This window comes from Solanum dulcamara, chromosome 12, assembly GCF_947179165.1.
Source record: "Solanum dulcamara chromosome 12, daSolDulc1.2, whole genome shotgun sequence".
Lineage (NCBI taxonomy): Eukaryota > Viridiplantae > Streptophyta > Magnoliopsida > Solanales > Solanaceae > Solanum > Solanum dulcamara.
Genome location: NC_077248.1, coordinates 2,621,434 through 2,633,516, shown reverse-complemented (window position 1 = coordinate 2,633,516; position 12,083 = coordinate 2,621,434). Strand labels below are relative to the sequence as shown.

Here is a 12,083-nt window from a genome sequence, read left to right as displayed (position 1 = left end):
CTCCACCGCGACACGTGTCGTCAAGTCAAACAATGTAGGACAGATAGTACTACTAAAATTGCCAATTAAAGAAATGAAAGAAGGAAAAAAAAAAGGCCAACCCCCCCCCCCCCAAAAAAAAAAAAACAAACAAATATTCACAAACGATTTTAAAGGAAATTCACACAAAAATACTCACTGATTATGGCAGAATAGCTGAGATTCTTTTATTTTTAAGCATAATACATAAATATGTTATTTAATTTAATTTTAGCTGTTATTTATGCTATTCAAATTTTAGATGTACACAAATAGATATTTAAATTTGTATAAAATTAAACAAGTAGACACGCATATTCTAAGTGACATAATATACGCTGGACGTCATGTAAGACACAAAATTTCCATGTAGGATATCATATAGGACAAATATATTTATTTGTTTAAGTTTTGAATAGTTAAAGTGACTATTTGTGCACTAATAAAATTAAAACTTATAATTACCAACTAAAACTAAATTAAATCTCATATTTATGTATTATACTTTATTTTTATTACAGATATTCTATTTGAACTCTTATAAAAAAAAATCATATTGAGAACGTTGTTTCAAAAATGGTTAGGCAACGGATCAGACTTCAATATGAATATGAATACCGGACACTCCAAGTAAAAGAATAAAAATAAAAATAAAATGCCCCCGCACTCACCACCCACTACCATGAAACACACAGAAAAAGCGAGTTGTACCGCCTGCTCCGTCCTCCTTTTTCGTTTCTCTCTTTAATTTTACTGTTTTTTTCTGTAGTCTTTGCACTTTTTCTCCCCTCTCTAGTCACTATATACTACATTCTCCATCATTTTGATATTACACCAAAAGAAACCAAAACCCTTTCTCTTTTTTCTCTTCAAAGGGTCCAGTTTTCAGAATCTTTTCATCATCAGCATTCATGAACCCACATGGTATATTCATTTATCTTTCACTTAGAGTTGGTTTTTTGTTTTCTTTTTCTCATATGAATGAGCCTTTGAAAAATGTTGTTTTTTGGGTTTTGTTCAATGCTTGGCTGGTGTTACTTTCATGGTGTTTGTTATGCTGTAATGTGATTGAATTTTTCTGCATTAAAGATTCTATCTTTTTGTGATAAAGTGAAAAAGGGTCTTTCTTGATTGAGTTAATTGGACCATTTTCGTATAAACTTCTTTTTTTTGTTTTGCTGTTGTTATTTTGCCTCTGATTTGATTTGTGTGGTTTCTCATTTTTTTTTGCCTGATTTTTGATGTTATGCAGGGTTCAAGCTTCTAGATTAGAACATATTTAGGCTTTTCTTGATTTCATCTTTTGGGCTTGCTTAAGACTGTTATATTAGAAGTTTGCTTAGCATTAGAGTGGTTTGAGTTGTCTCTGCTGAGATTTGTTGATCATTGGCTGATCTGTAGTGGAGAAGTAGTCTTGAAAATGCAGAGACCCCCACAAGAAGATTTTTCACTAAAGGAGACCAAACCCCACCTTGGTGGAGGGAAGGTCACAGGTGATAAGCTTACTAGCACCTATGACTTGGTTGAGCAAATGCAGTATCTTTATGTCCGGGTGATGAAAGCAAAGGATTTGCCAGGGAAGGATGTTACGGGTAGTCTTGATCCTTATGTTGAGGTTAGGCTTGGAAACTATAGGGGTACAACTCGTCATTTTGAGAAGAAATCGAATCCTGAATGGAGTCAGGTGTTTGCTTTTTCCAAGGATCGGATTCAGGCTTCCGTACTTGAGGTGAATGTGAAAGATAAGGATTTTATTAAGGATGATTTTGTTGGTCGCGTTATGTTTGATTTGAATGAGATCCCTAAAAGGGTTCCCCCGGATAGCCCTCTTGCTCCACAGTGGTATAGGTTGGAGGACAGACACGGTAATAAAGTCAAAGGAGAGTTGATGTTGGCTGTTTGGATGGGAACTCAAGCTGATGAAGCCTTTCCAGAATCTTGGCATTCAGATTCTGCGTCTGTTAGTGGTGCTGATGCTCTTGCGACTATAAGGTCTAAGGTGTACCTCTCACCAAAGCTATGGTACCTTAGAGTTAATGTGATTGAGGCTCAGGACTTGATTCCCGGTGACAGAAGTAGGTTTCCAGAAGTTTACGTGAAGGCCATCCTCGGAAATCAGGCGTTGAGAACCAGAGTTTCCATGAGCAAGACTATTAATCCCATGTGGAATGAGGATCTGATGTTTGTAGCAGCAGAACCATTTGAGGAGCCATTGATTTTGAGTGTGGAAGATAGAGTTGCACCAAACAAGGATGAAGTACTTGGAAGATGTGCTATTCCTTTGCAGTATATTGATAGGAGGTTGGACCACAGACCTATTAACAGCAAGTGGTATAATCTTGAAAAACACATTATTGTCGAGGGAGAAAAGAAGAAGGAAATCAAATTTGCAAGCAGGATTCACATGAGGCTATATTTGGAAGGAGGCTACCACGTGCTGGATGAATCAACCCACTACAGCAGTGATCTTACACCAACTGCAAAACAGTTGTGGAAGTACAGCATTGGTGTCCTGGAATTGGGTATTCTGAATGCTCAGGGCATTTCGCCAATGAAAACAAAAGATGGGCGGGCTACAACAGATGCCTATTGTGTTGCCAAATATGGGCAGAAGTGGGTCCGAACGAGGACCATTATAGATAGCTTTGCTCCCAAGTGGAATGAGCAATACACTTGGGAAGTATTTGATCCTTGCACTGTCATAACTATTGGTGTTTTTGATAATTGCCATCTGCAAGGAGGAGATAAATCTGGTGGGGATAAGGACTCGAGGATTGGGAAGGTCAGGATCCGTCTCTCAACTCTAGAAACTGACCGTGTCTACACACATTCTTATCCACTTCTGGTCTTGCATCCTACGGGGGTGAAGAAGATGGGTGAAATTCACTTGGCTGTTAGATTTACTTGCTCATCATTATTGAATATGATGCATATGTACTCTCAACCACTGCTACCCAAAATGCACTATATTTATCCTTTAACTGTTAGTCAGCTGGACAACTTGAGGCATCAAGCCACTCAGATTGTCTCTATGAGGCTTAGTCGTGCTGAGCCACCTCTGAGAAAAGAGATAGTGGAGTATATGTTAGATGTCGGTTCTCATATGTGGAGTATGAGGAGAAGCAAAGCTAATGTTTTTAGAATTATGGGTGTTTTAGGTGGATTAATTGCTATCGGGAAATGGTTTGATCAAATTTGCAATTGGAAAAATCCCATTACGACTGTTCTGATCCATATCTTGTTCTTGATACTGGTTCTATATCCGGAGCTTATTCTGCCTACCATTTTCCTCTATCTCTTCTTAATCGGGGTTTGGTACTACAGATGGAGGCCTAGGCATCCTCCCCACATGGATACTCGTCTTTCTTGTGCTGATAACGCCCATCCTGATGAATTAGACGAGGAGTTTGATACTTTCCCTACTTCGCGTCCTCCTGATATTGTTCGGATGAGGTATGACCGTTTGAGAAGTATTGCAGGAAGGATACAGACTGTGGTTGGTGACTTGGCTACTCAAGGGGAGAGGCTTCAATCATTGTTGAGCTGGAGAGACCCTAGAGCGACCGCGCTGTTTGTCATTTTCTGCTTGATTGCTGCCATTGCGCTCTATGTCACACCTTTTCAAGTTGTGGCTCTCGTGACTGGATTTTACATGTTAAGACATCCGCGATTTCGCCAAAAGCTACCATCTATTCCGGTGAATTTCTTCAGAAGATTGCCTGCCAGAACTGACTGCATGCTATGAGCTGTAGTACTGTTAGCTGCTATTGTCCACTTTTCCTTTGTGTCTCCTGTTGAAAATGATGTAGAAATGAGCAGGGCTTTGGGTTTTTTCTTCTATGAAACTGCTTAGAGGTAGTGAATTTTCTGTTGAAGGTTGGCTGTTAGATGCAATTCCATATTAATAGTAGAAGTAATCATCTGTTTGTTTCTTTTTCCGAACTTTCTCAATGATTAATCAGTGTATTGCTCTTTTCATTAGTCATAAATATGTTACTTTTTTGTGAAGTGTACAACAATGACATATAGTATAATTTCACAAGCGGGTCTGAAGAGACTGATATATACATAAATCTTATTTTTACATTGTAAAGGTAGATAAGTTGTTTCCGATAGAACTTGGATTCAAGTAAAACATATCAAATCAGATTTGAAAAGGTTATACACTAATGGAGAAGTACGTTGAAAATAATGGAGAAAAAAAACAGGCACAACAAACAATAGAATAATCGAAGTCAAAGAAACACCTAGTAATAATAATTGAAGAAAAAGATAATAGGAGAATACTAATAATAGTGTTGATAAGGAAAACTAAACATCGTTCGATTACCTATGCACTTTTTTTTTGTGAAGTGTGTAATATTATTAAGTCTCAATTTCTTAGGGTAGTAAATAAAAGGACATACTGATATTTCCAAGTTGTCATTATTTTACTAGATTTGGTGTTGAGAATGTCAAGACATTGATGTTTTAGATTTGTAATATACTATTGTATCATTATTAATTTAACAAGGAATAATTGTGTTTAGCATTGTAGTATAATACAAGTTGGTGATGTTTGTATAATACAACTTGATAACAAAACAACATAGAGATTTCTGCAACCTTATGCTATTCTTTATATGATGTTGGATCTGGAATATTTAGTAGTATTAATAAAATAGTACCTATCAAAGCAAATAACTGATTGTAAAAAGGAAAAGGAAAAAAAACATATATCTTTTTTTTTATATTAACTATACCGTTTATCTTATTTTCTTTATAACAACAAAAACAATATAATCAATCAAAAATAATATTTATTCAAAAAATACCGTATAATAGTTTATGAAACTATATATAACAATCATCCAAATTAACAAGTTGTTACTATTATTGTCATAAACTTTAAATTCTGAATTCTCGAAATTCTCAATCAACCTGTCTAGTTTTTTCAAAGCTAATGAGTTGTTTTCTTTTTAAAATTTTAATATGATTGTTGAAACGGAAAATGGTCATATTTGCCATTATAGTATTAAAAAAGGGTTATATATACCCTTAGTCATATTTTTTTGATATATTTATCCTTGTCATCCATATTTAACGGGGTAAATATAATCTTAAAGTTGAATGACAAATATAAATATATCAAAAAAATATAAGAAAGAAAAAATATAACCCTTTTCTAAAAATAAAGGGTCAAATACGATCCTTTTCCCTTGTTGAAATAAAAGTAATTGAACATGTTCTTTAACTGCAAATGTCCCTGTCAGTTTTGAACTTCAGATTGTTTAACCATAATTGCTTTTTAATGGTAATATTCTTCAGTTCATTTTTCATCATCTTTTACACATCAACTCCACAATTTCTTATATTTAAACTGATGCTTGAGTTTTACACAAACTACATGTCCATCTCAAACACCTAAAAGTAGAATGAGTCAATTTCCAAACCTACTTTTCCTTCTAAAGAACTCAAGCACTGATTTTTTCACAAAAATAAAAGGGGTTTCTTTTTAACAATTTAGCATTTAGTATTCGTTTTGAAACTTCTGATTAAAGATGGATGGAGGTATACATCCATCCCACCACAAGGTCCACAACCCTTGCTGGTAAAAAAAGAAAATGACTCTCTCTATTTTGAAATTCAGCTCAAAAAATCATGGTATTAAGATAAACTTGTTACATGTTAATTATTCTATTAGGTAATTACATTTTCCATAGGATTATTTCTTACGTCAATATTTAAGTAGATGGGAAGAAATCACCTAATATATTACATACATCAATTTCAAATAAGAGAGAAGCAAACAGTCAAGATTAATATTCAAAGTTATTAAATTAGAAATTTATTATATAGTGGATTCTTTAAACCAAGTTTCCTTGGGGAGGACAAAGGATAAGGTTCAGCACCTTTGACACTTGTGAGTAAATTGTGTCATCCAATATTGCTTCACAAAAAAAATAATCTTTTATATACATTCGATATGCTTGAGCTGGATGTCTATTGAAAACAACATCTCTATTTTTACTATGTCAAAGTTGCGTATAGACCCCACTTTTTGAGATCACACTAATATGTTATTGATTTTCAATTCAATTCTCATTAACTTTGTTTCTTATTTTATTTACAAACTTCCTCATTTACAGGGTTGTGTAGGTGCACTAATTTTCCAGATACAACAGCATTATTAAAAAGAGAAAAAAAACATAGTTGGCAGGATCTCTACCTTCTTGTCTTCATAAGCTGACAACATCACCAGTTTAAATAATGTCAACTTGTATTATACAAACAATGTTAAGTACAATGATTCTCTCTTTACATTATTGGTTTTACACAAAGGTAGAATTAATATATCACATTTGTAAAGACATCATTGTCAGAACATTCCAACACCAATAAAACACAAAAAGACTTCATCCTTGAGGAAAACTAATTTATCAAGAAATCAAATTGATCTTGAATGTTTGTGCCTCCATTCCAACAACATATCCAATGTAATACCGGTCTAAAGAGGGTGGTAAGTACACGCGCATACATAACCCCTACCTTGAGAAAATAGAGATATTGTTTTCGATAGACCCTCAGACTTAAGTAAAGCATTTCAAATGAGGTATGAAATGAGAACACAGTAGCGAAGATGCATGATGAAAATAATGGAGATCTCCATTCCAACATCATGTCAATAAAAATAGAAACGGTAACATGAATAAAGAGAGTAAGTTTGAATTAATCATGGAGCATGTTTTTCAAAAAGAAAACATCCACAAGGCAACAAATACGGATCTGCATTAAAGCAGTGAAGTTTCAACAAACTTAGAATGAATAAACAGTAAATCTACTAGATCTAACAGTTCAGGGAGATCTTACACACAAAAGTAGGACCTAACATTCACCAAAGGGCGCAGGACAAAAAGAGCCCGACTCATTTTTACATCATTTTCATCAATTCGAAACGCAAAGAGAAAAGCACATGATGATAAAGATAACATAAGGAAAAGGTAAGTTTCATAGCATACAATCCGTTCTCGCGGGCAGTCTTCTGAAGAAATTAAGTGGCGCAGATGGTAGCTTGTGACGGAACCTTGGATGTCTCAGTACATAAAATCCTGTCAAGAGTGCCACAACTTGGAAGGGTGTCACATAGAGCACAATGGCAGCAATCAAGCAGAAAATAACAAACAGCGCGGTTGCTCTAGGGTCTCTCCAGCTCAACAAAGACTGCAGCCTCTCCCCTTGAGTAGCCAAATCACCAACCACAGTCTGAATCCTTCCAGCAATACTTCTCAAACGGTCATACCTCATCCGAACAACATCAGGAGGACGTGAAGTAGGGAAAGTATCAAATTCCTCATCTAGTTCATCAGGATGAGCAATATCAGCATAAGAAAGACGAGTATCCATGTGGGGAGGGTTTCTAGGCCTCCATCTATAGTACCAAACTCCAATCAAGAAGAGATAAAGGAAAATGGTTGGCAGTATAAGCTCCGGATATAGAACCAGTATCAAGAACAAGATATGGATCAGAACAGTTGTGATGGGATTTTTCCAATGGCATATTTGATCAAACCATCTTCCAATAGCAATTAATCCACCTAAAACACCCATAATTCTGAAAAAATTAGCTTTGCTTCTCCTCATACTCCACATGTGAGAACCAACATCTAACATATACTCCACTATCTCTTTCCTCAAAGGTGGCTCAGCACGACTCAGCCTCATAGAGACAATTTGAGTGGCCTGATGCCTCAAGCTGTCCAGCTGAGTAACAGTTAAAGGATGAATATAGTGCATTTTAGGTAACAGCGGCTGAGAGTACATATGCATCATATTCATTAACGATGAGCAAGTAAATCGAACTGCCAAGTGAATTTCACCCATCTTCTTTACCCCAGTAGGATGCAAGACCAGTAGAGGATAAGAATGCGTGTAGACACGATCTGTTTCGAGAGTTGAAAGACGGATCCTGACCTTTCCAATCTTCGAGTCCCTAGCCCCTCCAGGTTTATCTCCTCCATGCAGATGACAATTATCAAATACACCAATAGTTATGACAGTGCAGGGATCAAATACTTCCCAAGTGTATTGCTCATTCCACTTGGGAGCAAAGCTATCTATAATGGTCCTCGTTCGGACCCACTTCTGCCCATATTTGGCAACACAATAGGCATCTGTCGTTGCCCGATTATCCTTGGCTTTCATCGGTGAAAGGCCATGAGCATTCAGAATACCCAATTCTAGGACACCTATGCTGTACTTCCACAACTGCTTCGCAGTTGGTCTAAGATCACTGCTGTAGTGTGTTGATTCATCCAGCACATGGTACCCTCCTTCCAAATATAGCCTCAAGTGAATCCTGCTTGCAAACTTGATTTCCTTCTTCTTTTCTCCCTCAACAATCATGTGCTTTTCAAGATTATGCCACTTACTGTTAATAGGTCTGTGGTCCAACCTCCTATCAATATGCTGCAAAGGAACAACACATATTCCAAGAACTTCATCCTTGTTTGGTGCAATTCTATCTTCCACACTCAAAATTAATGGCTCCTCAAATGGTTCTGCTGCTACAAACATCAGATCCTCATTCCACATGGGATTAATAGTCTTACTCATGGAAACTCTGGTTCTCAATGCCTGATTTCCGAGGATGGCCTTCACGTAAACTTCTGGAAACCTACTTCTGTCACCGGGAATCAAGTCCTGAGCTTCAATCACATTAACTCTAAGATACCACAGCTTTGGTGAGAGATACACCTTAGACCTTATATTCGCAAGAGCATCAGCACCACTAACAGTGGCCGCATCCGAATGCCAAGATTCTGGAAAGGCTTCATCAGCTTGAGTACCCATCCAAACAGCCAACATCAACTCTCCTCTAACTTTGTTACCACTTCTTTCCTCCAACCTATACCACTGTGGAGCAAGAGGACTATCTGGGGGGACCCTTTTTGGGATCTCATTCAAATCAAACATAACGCGACCAACAAAATCATCCTTCATAAAATCTTTATCTTTCACGTTCACCTCAAGCACGGAAGCCTGAATCCTTTCCTTGGAAAAAGCAAACACCTGATTCCATTCAGGATTCGATTTCTTCTCAAAATGATGAGTTGTACCCTTATAGTTTCCAAGCCTAACCTCAACATAAGGATCAAGACTACCTGTAGCATCCTTCCCCGGTAAATCCTTTGCTTTCACCACCCGGACATAAAGATACTGCATTTGCTCAACCAAGTCATAGGTGCTCGTAAGCTTATCACCCGTGACCCTTCCTCCACCAAGGTGGGGTTTGGTCTCCTTAAGTGAAAAATCTTCTTGAGGTGGTCTCTGCATTTTCGAAACCTTTCTACTTCTCCACCACAATCAAGCCAAATGTCCAACAGATAAAAACAAATCACCTAAACACTGAGAAGCAACTCAAAACTACACTAATACTCAAGAAACTTCATATACAACACAATCTAAGTTTGTTTTACCCTAATTCTAACTTAAGGTTTAAAAAGAACCTCATGAAGGATAACCCCAAAACTCCCAAAATCATTCAGAACCTCAGATCTGGTTCACCTGAATACTTCACCCTGCAAAAAAAAGGAAGCTGAAAAACCATATAAATCAAAGCAAAAATAACAAGAGAAAATGCTTCAACAAGCTCAATCAAAAAAAATACCCTTCTCCCTTACCCATATAAAAGAGGGAAAAAATAATTAGAACTTCTAATGTCAAGATTATAACCATAGTACAGCTCAACAAATACAAAGAATGTTAAAAAAATTGGATTTTTCAAGAAGACATTTATTATTTAACATTTCTACATGAAATAATTAAATACCCTTCTCCCTAACCCATAAAAAAAGAGGAAAAAAATAATTAAAAACTTTTAATGTCAAGATTATAACCCTATTACAGCTCAATAAATACCAAGAATGTAAAAAAATGGATTTTTTAAGAAGACATTTATTTAACTTTTCTACATGAAATAAAAAATATTCAGAAAGAGAAATGAATATACCTTGAAGGGTTCATGGGAGGTGAGATTGAAAGGTGGGAATTTTGCTGGTAAGGTTCTAAAGATTGGAATTTTGAGGAGAAAAAGCGAAAGGGGTTTGTTGCTTTTTGGTATCACAGTGATGGAGAATGGTACGGTGAGGTCTAGATAGAAAAAAGTGAAGAAACAGCAAGGCATAGAAATAGAGAGAGAGAGAGAAAAAAAAGGAAAAAGAGTAAAGTTAGAGAGAGGGGGATAGAAAAAGACAGCGCAGGGTGGTGGGGATAGTAGGATGGGGTGGGGCATGGGTAGTACTTTTTCTTTGTTTCGGTCTATGTTCGGTACTTATATTGGAGTTCATTAAATTTAAATTTGCATCAAAAAATTTCACATTAAAAGTAAAAGAGAAATTCATTGATGCCTCTAAAGTTGGCACCAACTTTCACTTAGACATCTTAACTAGGCTTTGTTCATTTTAGACACATCAAGTAAGGCCTCGATGTGTTATTTTGACATTTTTTTGAAAATCACCAAAATATATTAAGTGTGTGTAATGCATTCGTCAATGATGTGTCAAAAGCAGCAAATTAAATAATTATCAAATAATGACTTTTGAATAGAAAAAAATGACCAACAACTTGATGACACGTGACATTTTTTTATCCAAATAATAATTTTTTTTAAAAAAAAAAATTAACAACTTCTATTAACCCTCACCCCCACACCCTATCAGTGGTCTCTCCAATACCACCCACCCCTCCATCGTCTTCTCCAACCCCACCCACCCCAATCTTGGCCAGCAATGTCCGTCATTCTTCAAACCTCGACATCTTTTTTTTTTTTGATTTGATCATGTATTAAATAAAATTTTATTTATTTTATAGAACAAAATATTTTGTGGCATAACTTTATGTGTTTATGGGATGAGAAAGGGAGGCACAAAGAAAGTGGTGGTATTCACCATTATTTTAGGCGAGGAAGATAGTAATAATGACGATATTGAATTTTAAAATAAAAAAAAATAAAAAATAATGGTGATAGTTTTCAGATTTAAAATAGATGAAGAAAATGGTTATTGAAGTGGTGGAGGTATTGATGATGGTGGCGGCACTTGAATGAGTTTAAAGAAATTTTCTCTCAAAATGTAGCTACTAGAAGCACGCTAAATATATATGTGTTCTAACTTCATTGAAAATTTATGATGTTGAAATCGAAGAAATGTCAAATAAGGTATTGATGAAAATGGATATAAAGAGGAGGGTTAGGTAGCAACTATGGTGTTGATGGCAGAAATATATTATAATGGTAACTAAAAAATGAAGAAGAAGAAGAACAACAAAAAATATATATATTTTTTAAAAAAAAAAATACTCTTCACGTGCTTAAAATGGGTGCAGCACACGTAATGTGTCAAATCAGCACAAAGTGTTAAAATGACACATCGGGGTCTTACTTGAGGTGTCTAAATGAACAAAGCCTAGTTGAGATGTCTAAATGAAAGTTGGTGCCAACTTTTGGAGGTCACCATAAATTCTGCCAAAAGTAAAACGCTCCATAACAAAGACAACTTCATATTCAAATTTAAATCCAAAATTTTTAATTAAATATTGAAAAATACTTATCACTCTATCACCTTCCAAATTAGTTGGCAGTAATCTATTTTCTTGTGTTCTTCAATGGAGGGGACATAGTGGGATACAGGGTGAATCTACTGAAATTTTAGTATTAATAGGCTGTGCAAAAATTGAAACAAAAAAAATACTATTTGTTTATTATTATTATTATTATTTTAATTAATTTTTAATGTTTCATAAAAAAAATTATTGGATTATCAATTTGATATTGATTTTTAATGTTGGGTTATTGGATAAATCTATAACTCATTAAAATTATAGTAATTTATTACATTATCCCTATATAAATATTAAATATTATATCAGTACGTTATGAGTTACTATTTTTGTCCTTTAGCCTTTAATTCATATTGTTGTCCAATTCTTTAATTTGTGTTGTATTTGTATTCTTCTTTTAATTTTAGTTACTATTGTTTCTATTTTATGAGAATTATATAAAGTTATATTATTGTTTTGTTTCGCTAAAT

General features: G+C 35.3%; 2 protein-coding genes across 2 annotated transcripts; one reads left to right on the top strand and one right to left on the bottom strand.

Annotated features, from left to right (window-relative positions):
* Positions 1-815: 815 nt before the first annotated feature.
* On the top strand, positions 816-4,007 carry LOC129877585 (FT-interacting protein 3-like). The gene is made up of 2 exons (XM_055953106.1): positions 816-942; positions 1,271-4,007. The coding sequence occupies exon 2, from the start codon at positions 1,439-1,441 to the stop codon at positions 3,761-3,763; it is 2,325 nt and encodes a 774-aa protein (XP_055809081.1). The 5' UTR covers positions 816-942; positions 1,271-1,438; the 3' UTR covers positions 3,764-4,007.
* A 2,696-nt stretch (positions 4,008-6,703) lies between these two features.
* Positions 6,704-10,194, bottom strand: LOC129876165 (FT-interacting protein 3-like). The gene is made up of 2 exons (XM_055951511.1): positions 10,007-10,194; positions 6,704-9,575 (listed from the first exon to the last, which is right to left on the bottom strand). The coding sequence occupies exon 2, from the start codon at positions 9,328-9,330 to the stop codon at positions 7,006-7,008; it is 2,325 nt and encodes a 774-aa protein (XP_055807486.1). The 5' UTR covers positions 9,331-9,575; positions 10,007-10,194; the 3' UTR covers positions 6,704-7,005.
* Positions 10,195-12,083: the final 1,889 nt, after the last annotated feature.